The 27,142-nt window shown below is 34.3% G+C and overlaps 5 protein-coding genes across 13 annotated transcripts; 1 reads left to right on the plus strand and 4 right to left on the minus strand.

The window, feature by feature from the left end:
- Window positions 1–1,521: 1,521 nt before the first annotated feature.
- LOC110663027 (phosphatidate cytidylyltransferase 5, chloroplastic) lies at window positions 1,522–5,915 on the minus strand. The gene is given in 7 exon segments (XM_058142959.1): window positions 1,522–2,519; window positions 2,522–2,624; window positions 3,686–3,812; window positions 4,408–4,598; window positions 4,745–4,810; window positions 4,812–5,038; window positions 5,371–5,915. Coding segments are annotated over 7 exon segments (1,029 nt in total). The 5' UTR covers window positions 5,617–5,915; the 3' UTR covers window positions 1,522–2,450.
- Window positions 5,916–6,011: 96 nt separating this feature from the next.
- LOC110663028 (uncharacterized) lies at window positions 6,012–10,281 on the plus strand. Of its 4 annotated transcripts, XM_021822215.2 has the most exons (7): window positions 6,015–6,564; window positions 6,748–6,846; window positions 6,928–7,035; window positions 7,143–7,206; window positions 8,843–8,967; window positions 9,576–9,682; window positions 9,951–10,281. In XM_021822215.2, exons 1-6 carry the CDS (start codon window positions 6,139–6,141, stop codon window positions 9,642–9,644), a joined length of 891 nt encoding a protein of 296 aa, XP_021677907.2. In that variant the 5' UTR covers window positions 6,015–6,138; the 3' UTR covers window positions 9,645–9,682; window positions 9,951–10,281. The 4 variants fall into 4 exon arrangements, with proteins under 4 accessions (XP_021677909.2, XP_021677910.2, XP_021677907.2 ...); XM_021822217.2 differs by lacking the exons at window positions 9,576–9,682; window positions 9,951–10,281 and adding an exon at window positions 9,683–9,905 and having other exon boundaries at window positions 6,012–6,564; XM_021822218.2 differs by lacking the exon at window positions 9,576–9,682 and having other exon boundaries at window positions 6,014–6,564.
- Window positions 10,282–10,812: 531 nt separating this feature from the next.
- LOC110663029 (vesicle-associated protein 1-2) lies at window positions 10,813–14,183 on the minus strand. Of its 2 annotated transcripts, none has more exons than XM_021822220.2 (8): window positions 13,994–14,183; window positions 13,793–13,863; window positions 13,591–13,672; window positions 13,329–13,444; window positions 13,070–13,234; window positions 12,906–12,956; window positions 12,043–12,120; window positions 10,813–11,234 (listed from the first exon to the last, which is right to left on the minus strand). In XM_021822220.2, exons 1-8 carry the CDS (start codon window positions 14,043–14,045, stop codon window positions 11,124–11,126), a joined length of 726 nt encoding a protein of 241 aa, XP_021677912.2. In that variant the 5' UTR covers window positions 14,046–14,183; the 3' UTR covers window positions 10,813–11,123. The 2 variants fall into 2 exon arrangements, with proteins under 2 accessions (XP_021677912.2, XP_021677913.2); XM_021822221.2 differs by lacking the exon at window positions 10,813–11,234 and adding an exon at window positions 11,560–11,957.
- Window positions 14,184–15,116: 933 nt separating this feature from the next.
- Window positions 15,117–17,974, minus strand: LOC110663030 (uncharacterized). Of its 4 annotated transcripts, XM_058142960.1 has the most exons (4): window positions 17,676–17,974; window positions 17,485–17,575; window positions 17,013–17,105; window positions 15,117–16,461 (listed from the first exon to the last, which is right to left on the minus strand). In XM_058142960.1, the coding sequence occupies exon 4, from the start codon at window positions 16,401–16,403 to the stop codon at window positions 15,405–15,407; it is 999 nt and encodes a 332-aa protein (XP_057998943.1). In that variant the 5' UTR covers window positions 16,404–16,461; window positions 17,013–17,105; window positions 17,485–17,575; window positions 17,676–17,974; the 3' UTR covers window positions 15,117–15,404. The 4 variants fall into 4 exon arrangements, with proteins under 4 accessions (XP_057998943.1, XP_021677916.1, XP_021677918.1 ...); XM_021822224.2 differs by lacking the exon at window positions 17,013–17,105 and having other exon boundaries at window positions 17,676–17,972; XM_021822226.2 differs by lacking the exon at window positions 17,676–17,974 and having other exon boundaries at window positions 17,485–17,664.
- Window positions 17,975–18,794: 820 nt separating this feature from the next.
- LOC110663031 (SPX domain-containing protein 3) lies at window positions 18,795–20,993 on the minus strand. 2 transcript variants are annotated; one of them, XM_021822229.2, is made up of 3 exons: window positions 20,586–20,993; window positions 19,430–19,586; window positions 18,795–19,318 (listed from the first exon to the last, which is right to left on the minus strand). In XM_021822229.2, the coding sequence occupies exons 1-3, from the start codon at window positions 20,829–20,831 to the stop codon at window positions 18,951–18,953; spliced, it is 771 nt and encodes a 256-aa protein (XP_021677921.2). In that variant the 5' UTR covers window positions 20,832–20,993; the 3' UTR covers window positions 18,795–18,950. The 2 variants fall into 2 exon arrangements, with proteins under 2 accessions (XP_021677921.2, XP_021677920.2); XM_021822228.2 differs by having other exon boundaries at window positions 19,430–19,595; window positions 20,586–20,975.
- Window positions 20,994–27,142: the final 6,149 nt, after the last annotated feature.

The following is a 27,142-nucleotide window of genomic DNA, read 5'->3' on the forward strand; positions in this document are numbered from 1 at the left end:
TATTCTCTTGCACGTTTACAGTTGATGATCACGCAGACCTAGTAAGATTTGCCAATGTAACCTCAGCACCCATCTATGAGATTCTTAGGAGAAAGCGTTTCTGCCGGTCCCATTGAAGCTCCGACTTTAATCATGTACCTTTTTGGGGTTCTAGCTTTCTAGAATGAGGAAAACTCAATAGTCTTTATTATTTTTTTTCTTGCTATTAATCCTAGGTTTTCATGTCAAACTTCATTAAGTGGCAGAAAGGTTTTGACAAATGAGTATGCAAGTGCAACCCGTGAAATGAAGCTGTCCACTCGGTCCAGTATTTCACCTGTATGTAGTGTCAGTTTTTACAGAAATTATATATATATATATATAGACACACACACACACAAAAAGAACTGGTATTAACTCGAATGATGAACAAGGACACTCATCTAAAGATCAAAAGTATACCAAATTTAATTGTTGTATTGGCCCTTGTCTGTCTCTCTACTTATCGTCCAAAGGTCACACAAGGTCGCAGAATTAACATTATAAAACAAGACCAAATGTAAGGATGTATGTAAACTAAAATGAATTAAATTTACCTTCCATAATCAGCCTGACAAATAAATGGGAAAAGAACAAGCTTTTATAAAGAGCAAAATCAAATACTGATACTTATTATCTTAACATGTTAAGAATGGTCATACTAGCAGCAAGCAGGCAGGACTTGATTCCAAATAAAAAGGTTACCTGATCATTCCATTTTAATCTTTGCTTTTCAGGTGTTTGAAAAAGAAAATTAAGAGGTTGTCAGCAGCATTATTAAGAACAAGAAATAGGAAGTATGCTGCAAAGGCACAATCACATCCAACAGTCCTTTCATACAAAAAAAAAAAAAAAAAAAAAACTGGAGCTGGAGAAAAGGAAATCAGTAGCACTGCAAATGCTCTCCCTTTTTCTTCTTCAACCTAACATGTCCCTTTATCTTTGCATTTCCAAGTACCTGGAATGAGCGTTCATCTCCATGTCCTCTTTTGAAGACATATTCCTTTTTGTGTTGTCTTGAGTTTCATTCATCAATAGAATTTGAGTACATATAACAGGGCCCTTCAGGTGCAAGTTTAGGGTTATATATTTTATTCAGAAAGTATATCAAGAACATTGCGACGTAGACATAATTCAGGGTTCTAGTAACCCGAATTAATCGAATAACGATAAAATGCTCTCCCTTTTTCTTCGGACATGGGTAGTGGAAAACCTAAATTATCACATGGAAAAAAAAAAGCAAATATAATGATTTTCTTTGAGCATACAAACAACATGTTAAACCAGCTACGTATCTCACAAAAAAAAGAAGAAAAAGAATGTGGGTCAGTAATGATCTCAAGCCATGATGTTGTATACTCTTGTGACAAAAAAAGAAAAATAAAACAAGTATCACAAGGGAAAATTTTCTTTTAGATTATGTCCGATCAGAGAAGTTAAACATGAGCTGAAAGTCACTGCCATGCCCAGGTATGAGAGAGCCAGAGTCCTTAACACCTGCATCTCGTTTGATCATCAATTCAGTAAGATCACCAAAGCTAGACCCAAAGAAATTCAGAAACCCAAAAGCTATTGCACTTACAATCATTGAAGACGATATGTCAAATTACTTTGATATATTCCTAATCAATAAATGATGAAAGTTCACATTTTTCTTATCTTTTTTATGTTGATTAAAGTTGTATAAATAGAAGATAAAACCAACTCAATAAATATTGCTTTCCAAGATTATCTTCTAATTTCTAAATAGGTGAAAACTGAAAATGCAGAAGCAATATTGACTCTGTGAAACATACAAACAAGATAACAAATCATAATACCACATTAGTTCTGCAACTGACTGCAGCTATGTTAAGGGACATTCTTGGCATGCAAAGCATCCGTGTGAAAACATAAAATATGATCACATCATAATACCACATTAAAATTGGTATTTAAATATCATAAAGAAACAAAAAATAAATGCATGTCTGACATTCAACTCTTTCCCTGTAGCTATTAGGCATGCCTTACAAAGTAAGAAACACAATGCTCAAGAAAGCCACCGAAAATATTCTCCTAGCTTATTAACATTTTACATAGTTTCACCCATTGGTAAGGATTTAAAGAATATGGACATTGAAAAGGTTTGCCATGTTACCCTATTTATACATATAGACACACCACTGACTGAGACAATTATGCATATTAATAACATACATGATGCAATACTTTCTTATTATTATCGAATTCCAGTGGATATTTTAAGGAACTGTAAATTTTGCATCAATAATGGGCTGCATTTATGCTTCCTGGAATTATTGACCTACAAAAATTTATCCACAAGAAATATGTGTTTGTTTGAGTGTGTGTCTCTGCGAGAGAAAATATTTTATAATGACTTGGGACCATGCCAACAAAGGTTGAATAACTCAGCAAAGATGTTGGCTGCACTACGATAACTTAAGACTACAGTAGAGGAAGATTTGATACCTTAGCAATGATGTTGGCCAGGAAAAAAAATCTTTGATAGAATCATGGAAGTTGCTATAAAGCCACCCAAGCCTGCAATAGTCCCTTCCCATGTCTTCTTTGGACTAATTCTAGCTAATGGTGACCTCCCAAAGTGTATGATGAACAGGAAAATAAAATGAAGATGAAAGTGAAAAATAAAGGAAAACATATAAGAATGAGAACTAGAAAATGATGGTGCAACATATCCCAACTAGACTCCCTAATTCTGCAATCCAGCAACCATGTAAATTGAATGCCATTGTGACTCAGGAAGCTAATGAGCTGAGTTGAATGGAGTTAGCTGGGTAGGCAGTTAATTGGTTAGAGTGTGCTGAGTTGGAGATTATTCATTGGATAGTTAAGTTAAAGAGTAATATATACTTGTAACTGAATAACAGGCATGTATTGCAAGTTTGCAACTGTATAAATTGTGTACAGTATGATTCTACAGTTACATCATTAATGAATAAAAGAATTCCATTTTCTCTCTCTATTTTCTATTCTGTCTCTCAATTCTTTCTTCTGTTCTAACCTCTACTCTATCAACCTCTACTCTATCTTTTTCTTCCTCTATCCTCTTCCTTCTATTCTCTTCTCTTCCTTCTTCTGCTCTCGGTTACCAGTGAAGACTGATAGCTGAGTTCGGTTCATGAGCCGGAACCTAACAAATACTTGGCATGTTTCATTTAAGACAAAGGATAAAGGAATTCTATTTTTCAATACATTAATCATATTTCATCATACCTTTATATTTCTGAAAATAACTTTGGCTGTTGATACTACTACCTCTGTTTAGAGTGGAAACTACAGTGATGGAAATGTTATTATGAATGATAAACTTGATAATTAGGGCAAAAACTTGTAATAGGCTTTAGGAATAACATATTTGACCGAAGTTTTCTGAAAGGTAAAGAATCATATGTTAAAAGCTAAGAAATACTGAATGAGTCATAATTTTAGTCCGTTTTACAACTGTATGGCTGGCAAAAAAAAATTGTTACAAAAGCAGGAGACAATATTCGTTCACACAAAAGTGTTTACATTTATGTACACATGTTTTTGATTTTGGTTGATATTCCTTCGCATATATCACCAGATGCGATAATCATTGCTTCTAGTATGCTGATTATATAAGTGAAGCTAGAAATCTGCTGACTATTTAAGAAGTCCAAATACCTTGCCACCCATAAAAGCATATGTATCAGCAGCTATGATGCTGCTAATAGCAATCAGGGATGCAACGAGGCCCACAGTCCAATGAGCTTGGCCACCAAAAAGAACAGGCCAAGATGCTCCTATTCCTGCCAAACAAAAAGTACACAATGTTAAATGGGAGAAATTGACTTTCATTTGAAAGAAATAGTGCTAGAAAATATAGTCCATCATCTCCATGCATCATTTAACACCATACCATATTCATTTAGAGAACATGAGATTCTCATCCTTACTCTCTTCATATGCAGGTCCAATAGAAACTAAAGGAAAACTGATGAAGAGATGAGTATAACGAATGGGACTGATGCATAGGATTTATAAACTAGTTATTCTTATCATGTTAGAGCATCAAATCTAAAAGCTCAAACTATGATTGAAAAGCTCCAAATGTTACATTAATCCATATCATATTTCATGCACAATTGACTTGTATTCGTACTCTGCATAACCAAGGAATCATTGATATGTACTGCAGAGTTATTGTTTTACATTTACGAAAACATGAAATGCATAGATAGGTCAAAATTCATCAGCATATCATGCATTATAATTTTCTAACCATAAGTGAAATGATAGAAGGTTGTTATTGCATGACCATATTAGGCAAATGCAAATCCATTTCTTATTTTTATCATTCTGAAATCAATTTACCACCAAATATACTTAAACATAATTTCTCACTAGTGTTCAAGGCTAGGACTGCCAACCCACATCGAAGCTTGACCCAGAAACAAGGAAGATAGCAGCAATAAAATAACCCAAACATAGTACTACTAAGCTGAGCAAAGCGAGGATTCCCTCTTTGGAGAAGCAATGACATTGCAACAACAAAAGCAGTAAAAGTCACTGGAATGTCAATCTGACCAAAATACCTGACCATGTATTAAAATCTACCAATCAGTAACTAACATCAGACACCCTTAAACCTAAGAAAGAAACAAAACAGAAAAATGATAGTCAAGAAGTAACATTCTCAATCAAGTTAGCAAATGAAATTAAGGCAAGTTGCCAATCTTACAAGGTAATTAGAGGCATGAGAGCACATATAACAGAGCAAATTAGTGAAGCATAACAAGGAGGAGGCAATTCCAAGACTTCTAACCAATTCAAAGTACTCACGTGCACCAACAAACATGGCCGCAGCCAAAGCCACAGTGAAAACCCACTCTCCAGCCAAGACAACGCCTCCAACAGAAATTCCAATCCCAAGCCCAAAAACAATTCTTTTTCTCAACTGGCTCCCTTTCTGTTGAGGCTCTGAAACAGATTCCTGTTCTTCTGGCAATTTATGGCCTTTATCGACTTCCTACAACTAACCAATTTCAGTAATCACATTCAATTATCAATACATACTCGGAAAGGAATTAATGAAACAACATAACTAAACTGCATTTACTGAATTTTATTAGGCGCCATCAAATTCCAAGTTAACACTCTTTATCAATCACTTCAACAAAATCGACATTGAATTGGCAAGAACATCTTCCTACTCTTTTAAGCACAAGTTCCATATTGCTAAATCATGAATGCCAAGTAATTTCCAATCGCAATTTAATTGTGATAACAAAAACACAATATGCACCATAACAAACACCAAATATATTAACTGCGAGGTATATTAGTCAGTAGTGAAGTTAAAAGAACCTCTTTAACGTCTTCCTGGCCAAGCCTATCTGGTTCAGCTCTGGCAACCGCAGTAACCAAGTGCCTTATCGCTGAAATGCTCCATGTTGCTTTGGATCCATTCAACACTAGCCTACGGTTAAGTTTCGAACACCGTCGAGCGAGAATTAGGGTTTTCTTCGACAAAGGACGGCAGGGATGGGCACATGGACAAGTCACTGAGAGTGGTATCAAATTGTACCTCTCAATTTCCACAATAGAAGCCATGGAAAATCAGAGAGCAGGCAAAAAATAAAAAAGAAAAATAAAAAATTGGTCATCTGAAATTTAAAATCATGTTGATTTCAGGGCCTCTATAAGGATACAGAGAGAATTCTGATGGGCAAAAACTCTGCAATTTATTAAGAACAGTAGTTTTTATGGCGGTCTTGAGGGTAGCAGACCGGTTTTTTCATAGGGAAGGTTTGGTGAGAGTTGAGCTCAGAACAGCCACCCAAGCAACCTTAGGGCGCGTGACTTTGTAGACACCGAATGTGTTTCGCTGTACGGTACGGTTCGGAATGTGCAGCTCGGTTAGGTTAAGCGGGAAAACTAGGTAGCCGGGCCCACCAGACTTATCCTCTATTGCTTACGTGGCAATATTTAGAGGGCAAATTTGCCAATTAAAATAGTGTGTAGCATAGAGAAATGAGCAACTGAGCTTCAACCCTCCAAACGACGCTTTTTGTAGCTGTGTCTCTAATCCAATATCGAATCCTTAATCCCGCGAATACTAATAGCAGAAGCTGAATGGCAAAACAGGATGCGTCAGATTCAGAACTCGAATCAGAGAAGTTGAGCGAAACCGAAGAAGAAAATGAAGAAGAAGGGGAGGAGGAAGTGGAGCCTGGGACTCCCACCAGGAATGTGGCGAAGCAGGGGATATCGGAGTACGAAAAGCAGAGGCTATCGAGAATTGCGGAAAACAAAGCCAGAATGGAGGCTTTGGGTCTCCATAAAATGGCCTCTTCCTTGCTGGGTTCCAATCAGAAGTCGAATCAACTGCGGAAATCGATTCAGCGTAAAGGGAAAAGCAAGGTCGCTGATGATGACGATGATTATAGGCCCAATGATGATGATGCTGCTGAAGATAAAGACGATGATGATTCTGGCGGGGACGAAGATGATGAGGATTTTGTTCACAGTCGATCTTCTTCAAAGTCTCGTAGAAACAAGGTATAGTAATTTACTAATTTGTCGTCTGAGACACTTCATTGAAGAGTGGATTAAATTTTTATTTCACAATTGAGATTTGAGTATTGCTAATTTGACTTTCAATCAGGTTTTTACTTGGACTATTTTCTTTGAAGCCTCTTGATTGACCATGAGCATTCTCTTTTTGCTTATTTCATTTTCCAGGTTAAGAATAAATGCTCAAAACCTAAGAAGAAAGTTACTATTCAAAAGCATTTTAGCAGCACAGATTACATTGATGAAGAAAATGATGAACTAACGAAGGTAAACTTTGAGAAGTCGAGTACTTTTTCCATTTCCATTTGTTTGGATAGTGCTAACTAGTTGTCGAGCATTTATATACAGGCAATCGCTCTCTCATTACAAGATTCTGCTGAAGATGCGACCCTTAAAGAAAGAAAGAGGGATGCTAACATTAAAGAAGGTGCAAGGAGGAAGAACAGAAAAAAATCGGTCAGTTTTGGGCTTGGATTGATGTTTTATTGTGGGGACATGTTCTGTTTTTCTATTTGGTGTTCCTCCTTTGAGGTGTGCTTCTTTGTTTTCTATTATGGCATCAGCAGTTCAATAATCGGGTGCAGATGACTGAGGATGAACTGGTGTTACACTTCTTTCAGTTTGATGGTAATTTATGGCACCTTTCTCTTCTGCGTGTGTTGTGGATCATGGAGAGAGGCCAATAATTTCACCCCTGTTTGGAAACTATAATTTGCAAGAATTCAATTCAAGTGATTTCTTTTTTGTCAATTCTCATTTTAAATAGGAAATCAAATTCCTTTTGAATTTTAAACTGAGAAAATTTATATGATAAGAAATGAGTTCAGAAGTATGCTCTGATTGGTTTACTTAGGAATCAACGGTATTCATGTTACCTGTGCTAAAAAAGATGCAATTTTTTGTATGCTTTGATTCATTACTGAGTCTTCCTATCTGTTCCTGAGAAAGTTTGGAGAAAAAGAATTTTATTGAAGTAGAAGGAATTTACAGAATGAACTAAGCTTAGTAGCTTGCATATAAACACAGAGAAAGGTAACTACTCTCCTAACTGATAAACACTGACGGTAACAAACTAACAGCTTCTTCAACTGATTTAACAAACTTTGGCACCTTTCCAAATTGATCTGATAGTTCCAATCACCATTATAGTGTCATGGAATGTGAGTAAAAGCATCATGATGGGACACATGGTATCATATCTTCCTCCCTTACCCTCCCCTCCCTCCCTCCCCCTTGTCACGATGGTAATGAATTGGCCCGATGAAACCACCGTGCGGAACTAGTATTGCTCCCCCTTGATGAATACTAGTCAGCCTTTCCACTAAGTTAGTCTAGCAGAAATAGACTAACAAGGGTGACAAAATACGCCCAAGGTAAGAAACTTAGCAATGGAAATGTGAAGGATGGTAACGAGACAAAGTGTGGGCAGAATTAACTAAGTACTTGTATTACTTTGGGAAAAAGAAGCTATACAAAGCTTTACAAGATGTACCAAGTTGCTGTACAAAGGTTGCTATGTGAAGGGTTTGTCTATACACTCATACATGTCCCAAATGAATGCCCTAATCACCTATTTATAGTTGAGCCACTTGCTTGGGGTTGTGGCTGGAAATGTGTTGGAGGCTTCTAGAGTCCTGGCGGTGGTTGGCTGATGATGGAGCATTTTGGAAGCCTCTGGTGTCTGCTGGGGCGCGCTGGCGCGCACTAGGCCCTTCCTGTGGGTGTTGGAGCGTGCTGGGCGAGTCTGGTAGGCGCTGGAATCTTTTGGAAGGCGCTGTGGCGCGCTGGAGCGTGCTGCAAGGCTCTCGCAGGCGCTGGAGGGGTTCGGCCCATGTAACCTCGTTTCGGGGCGCTGGCAGGCCTGTGGACTTTTGCTAGCGCGCTTGGCTCCCTCGCCCATGCTGCTGGCTATGTGGCCACCAGGTTGGCCTGTCCCTTGGGCAGGTTGTCCCGATCCTTCAGTGGCGCGAAAAATTGGGACGATTTGTGTGGGGAACCTTTGGTAGGCAACACCCTTCATAGTTCTTTCTCTCTGATTTGGTCCAAAAGACTACACCATTCTCGCTCCTTTACATGTTGACTAAGCTTCTGGTATGTAAATTTTTAATAAAATCTTTCACCTCAAGGTGAAGAATTATCATTTTCGCGTATGTAGGTCGAGCCTCTTTAGTTCTGTATTCTGGATGCAATATCTTATTTGTTTTCATTCCTTGACATCCTAATAGTCTGGGAATTGTTAAAATGGGGCGATTCTGGCATGCAGAAGCAGGAAGAGGGTTGCTAACAGTAAGAGATCTACAAAGAGTAGCAACTGCACATGATTTTACATGGACAGACTGGGAATTGACTGATATGATACATTGCTTTGATAGCGATGGAGATGGGAAGGTCAGTTCTTGCTTTCTGATTTTATTCAGTTTTCCTTAATTTGATCAATTAGTTATAATGCAAGTATATTATTACAAAATAGCCTTAGTAATCTATTGGAAAAGGGTACAAAAATGAATACTTGTGGGAAGATGCAAACTAAGGACTCTTCCTAAATAGACTGGAACTTTCTGAGTGGTTTAATTAGGAATATCTGACGGACCTCAAGATATTTTGATTGGAAAGTTTTTTTTCAAGGAATTTGCATATCTTATTCTATTTACTTTAATCTAGAACTAAGGTTTGCTGGACTTTTATCCCGTTTCTGTTTATTACATTAGTTTGGCCAAGCAAACCAATTAATATTTCCAAGATCATATCTCTCTAAGTAATTTATTTCTAGAGTTGATTTACCTTTTGCGTTAATGTGCATCATACCAAGCTTGCTGCCATATGGGCCTTCTCTTTATTAGTTGTTTCATCACAACTATGTAACTGATGACTGGTGACTATGGTCTCCATTCATATTTTTCACTAATATGTTTGTAACGCTTTCATGTTGTGTATGGATTTTTTTTTAATCACTTAGTAACCTTTATGCTTTCCTATTGTAACTGGTTTTAATGCAGCTAAATCTTGACGATTTTCGTAAGATTGTTTGCCGTTGCAATATGATACGAGGTTCTGAAAATTATTGATGATTATAAAACCTCAATTAACAGCATTCAATTTCCAGGTATTGCAAGGAAATGGCGTCACATGACTTTTTTTTTTGGTTAATATTTTTTATTCGTATTTACACTTGGTTATTGTAACTATGGTTATTTCTCTGGATTGGTTTTGTCTGAATTCTGATGGCCAAATGTAAATTTAACCTGCTCCAGGAATGTGTTGTAATTCTGGAATTTGACATGGTTGTCAAGTATTCCAAATTTAACATCAGGATGTCTTTGCTTACATTTCAAATTATTGTTTGACTTCTACGTTTCATTGCTCTCTTGTAGGCAAAGCAGATGTAGCTAGCATTCCTGCTCGATGGGCCTCTTGGGGCCTGAAACGAGTTATTGAGCCAGCCTTCTTTGCCAAGTTTGATTGTGCTAGAAGTCTCACTGTCATCTCTTAAATATAGGATCTCATATAGAATGAAGCTGCCATATTGACATCCGCATTACTCTTCTAGCTCTTTTGGGTATTCATTATCTAAGTTCCCTTTGTTTTTACTTTTGTGAGGTGATTCTTCTAGGATGGACAAGTAAATTGAAACTGCTATCCTTGTGTGAATTATTTTGATATTGATTTCCCAAGAAGAATCTTAGTACGTGAAATGTTTTCGAATGATTGTTGTCTCTATAATCCTATGCGGTTGAATGTACTCTTTCCAAACATGCATCTAATTTTCTCTTTCCAAATGCTGCTCAAAGCAATGATTTCCAGAACCAAGAAAAGCACTTCCGAACAAAGTATAACTTGGGTCCGTCAAGTAAAATCAAACAACTTAACCCAAAGGCTACGGCTGATCTGACTGTGACTCTGCGAGCAATTCAAAATCTTGCATACATATCTGTAAATCTACATTGAAAATGACTCCCTATAAGCCATCTTCGAGAGTTCTCACATGGCTTATTCTAACTTGAGACATGATAGCGAAGGATAAAAATAGCGAACATGTACATCTATGGGAACAAATGTGCATGTGAGAGACAGAGAGAGAGAGAGAGATAGTTGAGCGAGGAGTGTTTATCAAGAAGTTGGTCACACAATTGCTTCATGATAGCGAAGGATAAAAATAGCGAACATGTACATCTATGGGAACAAATGTGCATGTGAGAGACAGAGAGAGAGAGAGAGACAGTTGAGCGAGGAGTGTTTATCAAGAAGTTGGTCACACAATTGCTTGGTTGAGCGAGGAGTGTCTATCAAGAAGTTGGTCACACAATTGCTTGGACCTACAACTACAGAAGCTACTAAATCCTCCGAGCTTCTTACCATCAACAGCTGGTAACAGTAATACAATAATTTCATCTTACCAGTCACTACATTTGACATGTTTCTCTAGGGATCATTACAGACCAATAAAGAAAAGTGCTCCACTGATCAGTCACACGTCTTCATCATTCCACATTCCAAATTTTTCAGCAAGGATATCAAATAGAATTATTGACAGGCAATGTGACTGGTCATGTCCTTTTCACGAGGTATCCCAAAATGATGCCAATCAAACCAATAAGAAGAACATACATATATGGGATACCACCACGACTTCTGCTGGATTGATGCCTCAAAAGCTCCTGCATAAAATTGTGCAGGCATTCAGTTTTAAAATGGGCTGCCAATTTTTTTTTTTCAATGGGAATTGTATTGGAATTTTCTTTTTTCAACTATACATTTTAGTGAATTTATTTGGGTGTGAGTAAAAATACTGCTGATGAACTGGTAAGAACTAATTTATCATAGCTGCTATTTTTTGTTTTGGTACAATTGGCTTCAATTAGGACTCAAACTTAACACCTCATAACCCTAGAGACGACTTCAGTACCACTGAGTTAAAGCTCATTCGTTCGTAGCAGTTATCTTTTAATAACTTTACCATATTTGAAAGAAATACACAACAAATTAATGCAGTAGATACAATAATATATTAAAACAGCCACATTACTGTTAGTGATCTCTCTTCCCACATGCTGAATTAAAAGCACATGTTAATATCACACAAACAGCCATTTGTCACCTAAGCACTGTGTTAGTCAAACTCTAGTTGTTATGAAGCTTTTTTCTCTACAAGACTCTACCTAAATATCTATTTAACGAATAATAACTCATGCAATCAAAAGAAGTAAAAGCCATTCATGGGTTTCTTAATTGGTGCAAAACAACTGTAAAACTTGTCTTTAGCATTTGCTAAATCATGTTTACTATTGTCTTCCACCGACTGAGTTGCAAGGTGTTCATTTGGAGAGGTTAAATTTCTGTAGCTTTTTCCATACCACATGTTCATTCCAGTAACAAAAGATCTATAAAAGTAAAAAATCAATAGTTGTTTTAGAAACATTGCAGCACAAAACATTGCATGATGAATTGACATAACCAGTGCCTTACCAGTTCTTGTTGAAGCCTGTTGTTTTGCTGAATAGCAGAATTTCTCTCTGCAGTCAACTTGGAAATAAGAGCCATTTCCTGAAAATACAAGAGTTACTCCAAGTAAGAGAGCAAGTTACTCTACAATATCACAATAATCGAGTTCATTCAATGTTTGCGAGACAGCATTGATATGTAGATAGATCATAAGATGTCTTACAAATTTATTATTTTCCATGTAATCCAATGAAAAGAAAAGAATTATACAGGAATATGATGACAGATTACATTTGCCAAATTTCTTAAAAGAAATACATATTATCATTGAAACAAAACTCATCCATGATATGCCCCAAAATGTGGCAAAGTTGAAGGTCTCAAACCTTACTAATGCCAACCATGGAAGGTCCAGATTAATGGCCAGATCATGGCTACGCATGCCATTCTCGATGAATGAGTAATAAAATCAATAGATGTGATGACCACCTAATTACCAAACCAGTAAAGAGATAGATGACCAATTTTTGAAAAATTCCAAGAAATGGGCTTAAAAAGAAACCAGAAGATTTATCAAGACTCAAGTAAATTGTAATAATGGGTGAATGGGAAGACATGTTATCAAAAAGACTGTATACAAGAGATCTTTTTCTGTGCATGTGTGTGACAAAATCATATCACTCGTCATACCACTCATCATACCATGAACTATTCAGAAAAATACATATTTGCTTCCAAAAGTGAATTCACTAACAAGTCAAATCAAACAAATGAGCAATAAATCACACACAAGAACTCATTGCAATTTTATCCCTAAATAGTTTTTCAGTCAGTTATAAAGGACTGCAAAATTTGATGGTGGAGGGAAAACAAGAAAAGGAAGATACCTCAATTGTGTTATCTTGAGGCTTATGTCTCTCAACATAAGGTATTGAAACCTACAGTCACAAGTTGCAAAATCACGAGAAAATCTATTAAAATGTAATGAGAAAATATAAAGATCAAAAGCATAACATAATTGAAATCAAGAACAAAGAGATCAAACACACACAACAGCACGTTCAGAGGCACTCAGACTCCCATTGTCAGACACAGAAGCTCTGGGAGAAGAACCTTCCTCGGGTCCTTCTCGAACTGATGATGGTGTTCTAGTAGGAGCAACATAAACAACCCTCAATTTGCACTCTTCAACATGATGCCCTGCCTCCTTATTAAACTGAGAATTATAAAATAACAAAAAACCCATTAGTGCAAACCATAAACTAAGTTGATTGGACCCAGAAAAAGAAAAAGAGTACTTGAATTATTACCATTTCTGCATTGACATCCTTTGCTGTAGCTCCAGGACTTGCAACTACACTCTGAAGTAAAAACTTGTCCTTGCATTGCATATCAGGAGGCGCCTCCTTTTGTGCTTGCATTGTAACTGATTTAAGTAAATTGACAATCAATCACCAAATAACTTAATTCAGAAAGAGAGATCATGGCTGATCAGTAAATTAGACACTAATGAAAGAGAAATGTCAACTAAACACGTTAAGGTAATTGGGAAGAGATGGAGAGCAAAAAGACCTGTAACATCCCATGTGGACCTTGGCGACACAACTCCAGTATTAGGCCTAACATAGTACTTTTTTGGATTCGTCGTCTTAACCTAAAATTAGCAATCAAATGAAAATTACAAAGTTCTAGAGCACAAGAACACCCAAAAAACAAATACGGAAAAAGAGGATTACAATAAATGCATGAAAAATTTAAAACTAAGATTAAATACCTTGAAAGCCACATAATTGTCGCTCTTATTTAACAGCTCAAGGGAACAAGAGATCTGCTTCCTCAACTCAACTTTTCGGGAAGGAAAAAAAAAGAAGACAAAATTTAGAAGAACACTCGAAACATGAAAAGCGAAAAAAGGATCTGAAAACAGAGGGAACCAGGCAGCAGCAAGCCAAAACTTTGTAGTGCAGGGGCTTACATGGAAATTGGAGCTCCTGAGGCTCGATGGTGAGAAGGTCGCCGGTATTCATCCCGATACGATGGCGATGGAGCGCCGGATAGAGAATTAATTAACAACGTGGACAGCGACGTTAAGTTGGTGTTTACTTGGACTTCGGGTTAGCGTTTGTTTACTTTCCGGCTGTTGTTTGGCTTCTGTGAGAGACGGCTGGGTATATTCGTCTTCTTAAGTCTATAATTGAGATTTTTTATTTTTGACTTTTGACTATTGAGTGTGGTGTTGACTGTCTGCGAACGAGCACCTTGAGCATTAATTATTTTTTTATTATATAATAATATTTAAATAATAACATCTGAAATATCAATTTTAATTTAATTATAAATAAAAAACAATATTTTTTTTGAGAACAAATAAAATAAAAATCTTATGTTGCTTGTAATCCCCCGTTCTAAAACTTAGATATTACATTTCTAAAAAAAAACATTTTCACCTTTTTAAATATATTAAAAATTAAATTTAATATATTTTTAATTATAAAAATTTTAAATAATTAAATATTTTTAATAATATTTTAAAAAACTATCAACTGTGAAGCAAATCAATGAGATAGTCGACTGATTTTAAAAAACTTCCAAGAAGGATAATCAGCTTAATCTTACTCGATCCGCACTTGCATAAAGCTTCTTCTACTAATAATCCCTGCTACTGTGAAGCAGGTAAAGGTCAACTTGTATAAAGTTTCGGCTTGATATCTGGAGGCTCTCCTTCTTTGGTGTCAGCAGAAAGAACTAGAATACTATCAACTGTTGTAATTCAAGGGTGGAAACAAATCAACTTCACTTTCTAGTTTTATTGAAATTTCATATAATTGAAATAAACAATTTTGTGGATTCTAAACTTAATTGTGAAATTCATTGGTTTCAAACATGATGGTCTAGAGATAATGACAGTTCCCAGAAGGGCAAATCGGCCTTGAGAACCCTATAATGATATACATATATCATGTTACTTGTTCCCTCTGAATATTCACAGATGAAATAAGGCTTCTGATTACCACATTAAATGATGAGTTTAACTAAATAATAAAGCTTGCATGTGAAACACTAAACCCAAAATAATTCATATATTTGGTAAACATATATAAGCAATCTATAATATTGAAGATTTGTATTAAAATGCAAGCCTGCTAGCTAAAAAGCTCAAACATATTGTCAACTTCGTCACTATGGTTACATTACATGGGATGTCATGGTATGTATGAAGCACATTACTTTTATCACCGCACATAAAAACTTCATCCTATTCTAAATTCACTGGAAACCAAAAGAACAGTGTGAATACACTAGGAACCCTGCAATCTAGACATTATTTGATCGTACAATAAAATAATCTGTATCTGAAGCCATGATTCTTCATCCATAGTAATATATTAACTATCTGCAGAAGCAGAAGACAGTTGCCGGCGAGCTTGAGCAGTGAAACCAGCAAACCAAGCAACTCTCATGAGTTGAATACCCAGGATCAGGATCCACCAACATACGAGCCCCCTAAGCATATGCATCATCCACGCCGGTGCACTGAGCTCAGCTCCAAGCTTCAACCCCCTCATCAGCTGTAACACACGATATGCCTCGTATACAACTGGAGTTGCCAACCACACTGGTGACTGCCAGTGCCAAGTCAGCATCTCAGTCAGAATCTGTACAGATAGAAGCAGGAGGTAGGGACCCAACAAAACTGTAAACGAGATAAAAGGCAGCTGTGGTTGGAGGGAGCCTTTTTGGGATCCCAACAGCATCAACAAAGGAATGACAAGTCCAGACACAGATGCAACCATGTTCCACAATTTGTAACTGAAAGGAGGCTTGCTATTGCTGGCTTGTGCCATCTTTTTTGGCCGGGAACAAGCGTCAGCCATGAGAAGAAAAAGAGTAGCACCAATATTGAAGATGCAATCCAGTCCAATCAAGGAAAGCAGGCTGGCTATATTGGGGCCTAGGAATATAGAAGAAAGTGGTAGCCATAATGTGGGCACCATGCCAGTGGTGAGAAGAAGAGAAGGACCCAGGAGCCACATAGGCCATTTAAGAAACTGAAACTGCACCAATTGCTTATTCTTGGTATCCGCACACTCTTCACTGGTGGCTGTTGGTGCTTCAGTTCTGTCATTGGAATGAAGAGTTTCAAATATGTTGCTACTTTTCTCCAAGAAGCTACCAGCAGCATCATCAGTGGGAGCATACGTGACTGGTGAAGGCTCCCATGGAGTTAATTTTGTGCAGCAAACAGGAGTATGATTAATCCAAATTTTAGGGAAGTTAACAACATGGTGTATACTTGAGGATTTTAAGAATTTCAGACTCTTGGGATGTATGCAGGGCACCAAAAGATTTGATACTATGGGAGAAGATTTACTCGGTGCTATCATTGCTTAGCTAACAATTGAAGCCTTATCAACTTTGTGTAAGAGCTCTGCTTTTCAAGCACTGAAACACATGAATTTGAAAAATAAATAAATAAGTCAGCAGTAAGATGACAACTGCCATAAAAATATATATATAAAAAAAAAAAGACTTTCCCTCAGTTAAATAAGATCATAAAATGCCCTAAGATGGAAGGTAAACGGTTTGTTTGCAGAATTTCCTCTGCAGGTCACTATATATTCTTCAATCTAACACACAAGTATTCTAGAGTGGTCATTTAGAATGTAAAACTTCATTTTAATAGCTCCAAGTAGCTGTATCACAATTTAAAAAATTACTGTGAAAGTGCAACCATTAAATATGGGAGTTCTAGAGAACAGTTACAGGCTGAAGGGAAACAAGATGGAAGAAAAAAATCAAATATGAAGAGATACAGTTTTTATGCTATGTTTAACAAGATAAAAATACATTTTAAGTTAAAATGAATATCAAAGAAACCCACCTAAAATTAATTATTATGAACATTTAAGAACTACCGTATCATCAAATTCACACAAACCAACCTTATTAAATGTCTACATCATAAATTAGAAACTAAAAATGCCAATATTTACCACAAAAATGGGGGGAAAACCCTGATCAGACTCCATGTCTGATCCACCAACTTCAGTTACGCTGTAATTATACCAAAGCCCCATTTTTATTACCTTACACAAAGAAAACTCTCTATTAGCTTACAGATTATCTGCACATACTCTCAACTCTTTGACAGGTGCACTATTGAAATAATGGCAGATATCATTTGAACATCGAATTGAAACTATTTCATTTTCTGATATGAATGAAAACGCTTTCACAATCACATGGCATCAAATGTTTTCATGAACCGAATGCAAAATTCGAGCATTGAAACCCTCTAGAAAATCAAATTACAGAGCTGGGGCTGTATGAGAAACTCCAGAAAATTCAAGAATTCGAAAATTTATTCATATCCAAGCAAGGCAAATCAAGCAATAGAAATTTAGCGCTAATTCTTTGCAATAAAGAACTGATAAACGTAAGGGGATAAAAAAAATTGCGGCTTACCCTCGTTGAGACGTCTCTCTCTCTCTCTCTCTCTCTCTCTCTAGCATACTGGGGAAATAAGCGCCTTGACCACCTGAAATACTTGTAAAAACTAAAAAAGAGCGGTGGATGAAGATCCACTAATTTTGGAAAATAAAAAATAAGTTAAAAAAAAAATAAAAGAAAGAAATTACAGCAACTGTTAACGATACCGTTTATGATATAGTTCCCCTAAAGTTCAATCTTGTGTGGGTCGGATCCGATCAGACTGATCCGAACTTGATGAGCCAATCTCAAATATAACCTAGCAAGGAGATTGGCCGAATCGCTTAATCAAATTGCGGCTCGAACGATAATAGATCAGATAAAATATAGTTCAACATGATGTTAGCTTAATAAAACCGAATTTAGTATGATGTTGCTTGGGGATAAAAGGTAATATTGTGATTCTTATCAAAAAACACATCGATATGATACAATTCAATTCACACAAAATAACACGATTCTAGGAAGCGTATATATGTAGAAGTATTATCCCTAAAATGGCATTAACAATTTCTACAACACTACAATATATCAGTTGTGCCTATTAAAATATTTTCTAACTTTCTTGAATATTTACTAATTTATTGCTTAAAAATTATCCAAAAACTCCCTAATCTAAATATTGAAGTAGTTGCCATTAGGTCATTGATCTCATTTTCTTTGTAATTTTAAATTTACAGTGGTTACTCAATGAAAAAAAAATTCACAGCAACAGTACTATGTTTTTAACTTATATTTTAATTTATTGTACTTGAAAAAAAAAAGCAATAAACACATGACACATGTCATAATTTGCATGGTCTAGTAAACAAAAATGAATAATTTTTAATTTAATCCAATATAATTAATTTAATTAATCTGAATGAGAATTATTTTATTTGACAATGAAGTTTAGATTATTGAATTGCATGGATTATTTGGTGATGTAGCAGAATACGCTTTTTTTTTTCTTTAAATAACAGAATACGCTTTTAAGATCCTTTAATAAAAGAATTTAATTTTCACATGTGAAATTTAATTTAAAAATATTTCTAATCATAAATATTTAAATAATATATATATTTCAATTTGTGAAATCAAAATAATACTGATAATTTTTTCTTTTTTGATACATCATAATCTTACTATTATGGGCAAAAAGAAGATATATATATATATATATATATAATTGTTATTTAAACTTGATCCATACAAAATATATGGTATGACTATGTACTAAATACATGAATTAAATATATAAATTCTATATATTTATGATTTTAATTTATCATTAATTAGAATCTATGAAAAAAAAAATCATAAATTATATATCCACGACCTATATGCTAATAGCTCACAGTGTAACAATTGTATGATTAAAAAACATAACAAAGACAATCTTCGGTTAGCTAAGGCTTAATGTAGTATAATCATGGCTATATATTTGCTAAATTCGAGTTTTATTAGAGACTGGGTATGGGAGAGTTGAGTTGTAATGATTGAATGAGATCAGAGTCTGGCAAGTTGAGAGGAGGTAGAGAGAAATGACTATAAGTAGAGCTGCCGCTTCTAATTTCTTGCATGGTCAATAGAGCTGCAACAGTGTGCCTAAAAATTCCCTCTCCTGCTATTGTTATAGCTTCTCTTCCTTCTCTTGCCCTTTCTTTTTCCTCCACAGGAAACACAGCATCTATGGTGTTTTCGCATTCCTTGACAAGCTTAGAAATAAGATCAGTTGTAAAAAAGGGTTGTTGCAGCACTTTCTGAATGAATGGCAAGCGCAATAATCCTCCAGTTCTCTTGTCATACTTCTTCAGTATCTTGGCTAATCCTGCAAGATTTATAGAATTCAACAGTGAATTTAATTTCTCATCACAAATTCACAATTATCGAATCTCTATTTACTCAAATGGTTGGGCAGTGGGCTCATTATTAAGTATACCTGTGTAATTGATATTGCTGTAGTTTTCTAGAAGCACCATTTCGCCATGGAAATTGACAATATCTTTTCTAATCTTGCACATCTCTTTTTTATACTCTGCTTCTGAAGGCTGACTTCCGTTTGGCCCCCAGGCATCAATCACATTCTGAATCCTCTGCTGCAATTCCTGAACTCACAGGGCTTTTAGTCGTTCGTTGTAAAGCTAAGGAAATAACATCGATTTATAATCTAAATGATATGATGATGGCATATCGATTCATTAGCCTATCACAAAATCATATTTCAATTAACATCATTATTAATATAAGATTCAATCTCAAAACCATTACATTTTAAATGTATATAATATAATGCTTGTAAAAGTGAAACGTTTGCGTATTTGTCTTGTTAAAAGCTTTTATTTCCCCATTATTAAGCTCAAACCCTTTTCATATACATTATCAATGGCAGAGCTAGGTCAAAAATTTAGGGGCCAAAGTAATATATAGTATATATTTGTATTTATAATTTTTTTTATTCAAAAAATTATGTATAAATTTCTTTTTTTTTTTTAATAAATTTAGGGTCATGGCACTCCTCAATCTCCTAATTATGTTAATATACTTTACAACGTTTAAGAATCTACTTTCCATAAGTTCTATAATATTTTAGTTTCATATTCATTAATTGTTAATTATTAAGGTGATTTTCGAATATTGCATTTATTCATAGAATATAAATTTAAAAGAATCATAAAATTTTGAGAGAGTAAATAGAATAATAAGAATATGATAAGACATATATTTACGTGATATTTAATTCTTTTATAAAGTTATTCGTAGTCTTTTTAATAAAAAGAATAGAAAAAAAAAAGTTAAGTAAATATTATTATTATTATTATTATGCATAAATTATTAATTAGTTTTACTATTTCCCAACTACTAATCAAAGAAATGCATTGGGTTTCTAATGTCGGAACCACATTAATTTGTTGGTTGATGAGGGGGGCTCTTACAAAATGCTCCATTGGGTAAATTAACTCGGTTAACTCGTCATGTACTCAACTTATGCTCAGATGTAGTCTTTGACGCTGGCTGATCTGAGATCTGATTCATCTTCTTTCTAAAAATCCAGTTTAAAACCTATGAAGCAGAGAAAGAAGAAGAAGAAGAAGTACCTTATGTCGGATGATGAAGTCCTCCTCTTGTTCCATGAAAAAAGTATTGAACTTGTCGATCTCATTGTTCAGCGAGTACACAAACTCAGCCTCTGCTTTTCCATACTCGATTGATCCACTCAACAACAGCGGAGCCGAAGAAAGTAACCGTACAAGTTTCTTCAATTCTTTATACGACAAGAACTTGTCGCGCCAATCCGGCAACGTTTCTTGTATTTGTTGCTTCAATCTCTTGCCAAACTTCATTTGCAACTCTACTTTAAAAAATTAACCAAATAAAAATGAAGAGGTAGCCCAAGAATTGCTGCAACCTAAGTGTAAAGAAAAATAAAAATGGAGAGTTTTATTAGCAAAAGATAACTAGAATATTATAGAGCATATGCTTGGCGTGATGAAGTGGCTGTTAGAAAAGGTCTGAAGAGTCGTTGAAGCAAGAGAAATCCTCAGCATATTCGGTTACTATTGTCACACACACCTAAGACCAAGGTTAATACTTAATAAACACTTGGCTTTTTGTGTAATGGTGGTGCGCACAAATTGGTACGTGGACGAGGGAGAATTTCTAATTTTACTTGGCTCAGACATTTTCCTTGCTTTTCATTGGTGTTGTTATTGTACTTGAAGTGGGTCTTGCAAGCTATCTATTGGTGGGTGAGTGTTAAGAGAATTCATGGTAGGTGACTTTTGTTTTGTAACCTTGGAGAGGATGATTCTGAGGAATCTACTTAGAATCTCCTGAGTAAATGGCGTTTGTATGCTCCAAGTGTGGCCTTGGAGAAGGTTCTGTAGAAAAACAAATTAGGGAATATTTTGTTTCTTGAATTCTATACTTTTGCCTATGCCAGACGTAAACAACAATTTAAAATCCAAAATGCCTTCAATGGAAAGCATCCGCATCTTATTACTGAAGGGGAAGCCTTTAATTAGAAATTCATGCATCTAAATGATTGAGAAAGGAAAATAAATGCCTAGAATTGCTATCAACACTGGAATTCTAAAATTAGATATGACTCGCACAAGAGCTTAATCAAGCGCTTAATTTATGCCACAATTTGCAAATAGGGAAAAAAATTTGTCTAAATTAATCTATTATGAATACAGAATACAAATAAGTGAATTTTATTATACATATTATATTTTGAATTAATAGTAGATCAAGTGTAAATAAAAATTTTCCTTGTAAATATGTAATAGAATTATTTCTTTAAATAATAAAAAGCTATAGTGGTTAAATGATGGCCTTTTAGATTTGCGTAAGAATTACAAAAAGACCCACATTTTGACAATTGGATATAGAATTCATTCTGTTGTTTGGAATGATTTATAAGTGAAATAAATATATAACTTAAGTAAGGGTATTTTGGATATGTAATAGAAAACTTTATAAAATTAATTGAATTTTTGCAAAATCATACTACTTTTAACATGAATTCATTTTTTCATAATGATTTACGCTTCATTTGGAATGATTCTTGTAATAAAATTCAATTCTATTCTATCAAAAGAATTTAATTCAAATGAGTTCATCAAATTATGTATTTAGAATACTTTCTAAAATAATAGAATTCATTTTAATTCTATTATTTACAATAATCGATAAGTAAAATAAATATATTTTTTATACTTTGTCCTTATTTATAAAAAAAATAAATATAATTTAAACAGGAGTGTTTTGAGTATTTCTTTCGTTAAATAAATTGAATTCTTGTAAAATTATGTCACTTTTGATATAAATTTATTTTTTAATTAAAATTTTAAATTTTAGCAATTTTAAACTTTCCAAACAAATCCATGCAATGACGTAGAAGATACTTGTTTGATATTTTGGTTGGAAGGGCAAACTTGTAAATTGACACGAATATCCGTGACGGCCTTAATTATAATTAATATCAAGCGAGAAAGCTAGCTTAAGAGTAAATAAAGAGGCTCATGAAATTAATTAAAGCTTTTTTGAATAAAGCTCCAAGTCGACCTTCTTCACAAATTATAAGCGTACGTTGGACCAAAACCTATGCTCTGATATCTCTTCTCCAAGCACTCACAAATTTCTTTCTTTGAGCTGCATCATGGATCCTCACATGCGGTGTCTCCAAGATCAGCCTTCTTCACTCTCTATTTCCTCCTCTACTCCATTACCACCTCAGCTAGATAGCGTTGGCTCAAAAGTCAAAACTCATGCTCTTCTTCTAATTATTATTCTAACACGCGTGGAAATTAAGTGCTAATTATTTATTAGTCAAATGGCTATCTGTAGTTAATTATTCCTATTTGGGTTTTACTTTCAAATTATTATGTATAAAGAGATTTGTGGGATTTACATTTACTCCCTCACCCAACATACCACAATAGATATCACCATCTTCGTACCCAGGAGCAGCAGACTGTGATTTTAAGCGCTTCCTGCTCTATCGAATCATGTTCTCTCAAAAGTTATAGTCTCTTCAGCTTCCTCAAGATAATGACCATATTCACTTATTTTAATATTAGCAAGAATTCTGGCAAGAAAATCTTCGTTGTCTGAACCTAGATAATTCGACTGGATTTGTGTTATTTTCATAGAGACCACAGTCTAAGTTCGTGTTTCCTCATATTTCCTTCTTTCTGTAAATTAAAGATAAAAAAACAAAAAAGAAATAATTATGCCAAACAAGAGGGATCCGAGAGCTTGGAAGAACAATGATACACCTACTCAGGAATAATAATAAAACAAGATACATATTCGAGTCTTGTAGCCTTTGGCTTCTTAGCTTGGTGTTGGTCTAGCTGTTCTGTTTTGCTTTATTTGTGCTACAGGTCATTTTCTTTGTATTAGTGCAGCATGTTGCTGGGTTTGGTTTATTGCTTTGTTCACTGTTTTCTCATCTGGTTTTTATAGCTGATTTTCTAGCTATAGGATCTAATTTAATAAAATGTTCAGCTTATAAAGAAAATGATACATACTCGAGGGGGGAGAGAGAGAAGAGACTTTAGAGTGCTTGCAGGATAGTTTTGCATTCCACGCGTCTAATATATATGCAAGACTCCTTTAAAATCAACTCTCCTTTCAACAACCCTAATCATATATATTTCCTAAATAAACATAGTTTCAAAGAAAAAAAAGATATATTAATTAATTAAAATTCCAATTTCAAACGTGGAAAGGGAACAAGTTCCATCATATGCATTTAATGAGGGAGTTTTCAGTCCATGGAATTAATTCATCTTTGGTTAAGATATGCTATTTAATTCATGTCAATTGGGTCGGTTATAGTGACGTTTTATGCTGTTATAATTATGACCCCAAGAAGTATATAAGATGGTGCAAGAAATTCTGCAACCAATGAGTGGAAGTGATAAAATAAAAATCATTAATCTGAAGACTGTAAATTACTCAGTTTTATAATAAATTATTAATTATCTATTTAATAAATTATATTTATAGATCAATATAACATGTGTTATAACTACTAAATATTAAAAATGTTAAATGTGATTTCACAACCATAATTTTTAGTGTAATTCAATCCCTTCGTTACAATGAACTAATTTAGACAATGATTCATAAAATATATTTACTATATCTAAATCATATCTATTCTTACAAAATGATTGATTAACTAAATAAAATTTCACATCTCTATTTACAAATCTCAATTCATCTAATAATCTCTCATACAGTAAGCACAAGAAGTAACTGAAAAAGTAATTAGAAGGTGGGTTCTGTTAATCATCTTAATCATTCTTTCCCATCTGGACTGAACTATCGATTCCACTACATATTGGCGATGCATAGATTTTCCACGCACACCATAAATTGATTTATACGTTAGGGTTGCTTTAAGCCGTCAAATAATAGCACCAAGCATTAAATAATTAGTAAATATGATCATGATTGCTATATGCGATATAGAAACATGATAGATTCGAGTTCTTTTTCTGAAAGTCTTGTGGTTCCCACAGCTTCTCACAAGCCTTCGTTACTTTCTTGCTTCCTATAGTTTAGTATATAAATCATATCAGACTGATTCTGGATTCTTACTAATTTCCTTCTTCCCATACTCCCTTCAGAGACCTACTTCACAAAGCTATGCATTATAGTCGAAGTAATTTTAGCTCTCAGAGGTTGGTGTTCTCTCTGATCTCTTTCTAAATTAATTTGCTATGCTTTTGCCTTTGCTTATAACTGTATAGATTTCAATGATCTTATGTTTTCATATGCAGGCCGAAATTAATTAAAATCCTTTGGAAGGTTTATGAAATATTGAAATTCCACATAAAAAAAAAAGAAAATAATGAAGGTGATGAACGTAAAAATTTCTGACGAAAACAAGTGCTCTTATTATGTGTCTATTAATAATTTTCATCAATAATGAAAATCTAAACCCGAAGATAAGCTGCTTAATTAGAAAATGTTTTCTGCATAGATACTGAAATTTTGAGTAATCCATAAGTAATATTAAAAGTTAATTTTGGGTCATAAACAAGTCTCACTTAGTCACTTGATTAGTTAACTCAATAGATCCCTGAGCTATATGATATTCAATCAACTTTTGGCATTTCAATGGAGTTTTTTTATTATTTTTTTTAATATTTTAGCCAAGTCTTCCTAGTTAATTTAGAAAGAATTTTTCTTGCAGAAATAATCATATTTATCATGGATTAACTACTATACATTTGATGTGATCTAAGCAAAAGTTTCCCATTTGGAAATTAATTCTAATGGAAGCTATTCCTTTTTCTTTTGAATGTTGTTTTCCTTACCACATGAGCCAGCGAGCAACATCTTAATAATTCTTTGACTGGGCTCCATTCGGTGTTTGCTTTCTTGATAACGCTACTGGTGGGAATTCTTGATCTCAAATATGAACATGAGCAAGTCTCGCCATTTCAAACACATTACGCAACAATGCTAGCTTTTATTGTAGCGACGTTTATCTATGCTGGAACTATAGTTGCCGAAATTATCATCTTCCGATACCATTGCAAAAGCAGGATTCCAATATTAGCTCACATAACCGCTATCTTTGGAACTCTTGCTTCTGTTTTGCTATTGTTAGTGATCGTCCCTCCTCTTTGGTACCTCACTTTTATCTTCTGGGGATTCCTCTTTCTGGCAATGCTAAGAAAACTGTATCACCAGCTCTGCCACTTGACCTATCGATCAGTTCTTGGAACGTTAAACATGTTATATAGGCTCATGCATCGAGGCTTCATGGAGCATAGTTACCAACTGCCAGTATAATAATCTTTTTAGCCTTGGGACAACGATGAGGATGCATGCAGTGTGGTAACACTATTATTTTAAACTTAATTGCTGCCAAATTAAGAAGAAGATTTTGATGTAATTAAGAAAGAATTAAGAAGAAAAATAGTAAGTGCACAGTTCTATATATATTTGACAATTGTATTAATACTATCAAACGAAGTGTAGGTTTTGAGATTAGATAATGATCCATTAAAGAACACGTATGGAGTGCATATGTATGCTAGCTAGTTATCATTAATGGGTTGGTACAAGTGATAAAAGAGTTCATATCACTTAAGCAAGATTGAATGTAAAATTCCTACTGGGAGTACATTACCCCATAATGGACCTCTTTATTGAGTTAGGAGATGTCTGTTATTTATTGTTAGCTAATTATTTGGTTAATATTTATAAGAATATTTGTATAAATATTTGAGAATTTTATTAATTTTGATAACTTATCTTATATTTAATTGGTGCATATAATATATTTTATATTTTTTAAAAAAAAATATTGAAAACTCTTTTACATGAAAATTAATTAAAAGCCCTGTTCGATAACAGCTTTTAAAGTAGCTTTTAGTATTTTGACCAAAGTCAAAACACTACTTCTCTTATTTATACTGTTCGGTGATATAGTGTTTATATTAGTTTTTAGAGGTTTAGGGAGTGGTTCATGAAAAACTATCCCTCCTAATTTTTAGAGGTTGAGGAAACATTTTGATTAGTATCAATAAGATTTTATCACTATTTTTACATTTAACAGCTAATCCAATGACTATTTTTATTGAACATTCGTTCTTTAATAGATATATGAATAACTAACTATCAACAGCTAATATCTAATAATTAATAGTTAATAAAACAACTGATAACTACTAAAACAACTAACAGCTATTAGAACAGTTAATATTATCGAACATAGTCAAAATCTTGTATACAACTTGTATATAGGTATATGTAGACATGACTTTACACATAGGGATGATCCAGGATTGGTTTAACATCAAAGCCGGTCAATAATTTTAATGTTTATGAGTCTAAACTACTCTACAATAATCAAGAGGAGGTTTCATATTTATAATTCTATACTCATTAAAATTTTGAATCCGATCGAATTAAAATTGATAATTTAAAAAAAATTCAAAATTTATTTTATTTGTTTGATTAAAATCGAAATTATTCTCGGTCCAACATTGAACCAAAATTATGAGATCAAAATTATTAAAAAACTAATCATTATTGGTCATGCTTAAATCCCTCCAATACTAAAAAAATTTAGAATATAATCATTATATAAGTACACAATGGTTATATTAAATTTTATGTGAAT

This window comes from Hevea brasiliensis, chromosome 2, assembly GCF_030052815.1.
Source record: "Hevea brasiliensis isolate MT/VB/25A 57/8 chromosome 2, ASM3005281v1, whole genome shotgun sequence".
Lineage (NCBI taxonomy): Eukaryota > Viridiplantae > Streptophyta > Magnoliopsida > Malpighiales > Euphorbiaceae > Hevea > Hevea brasiliensis.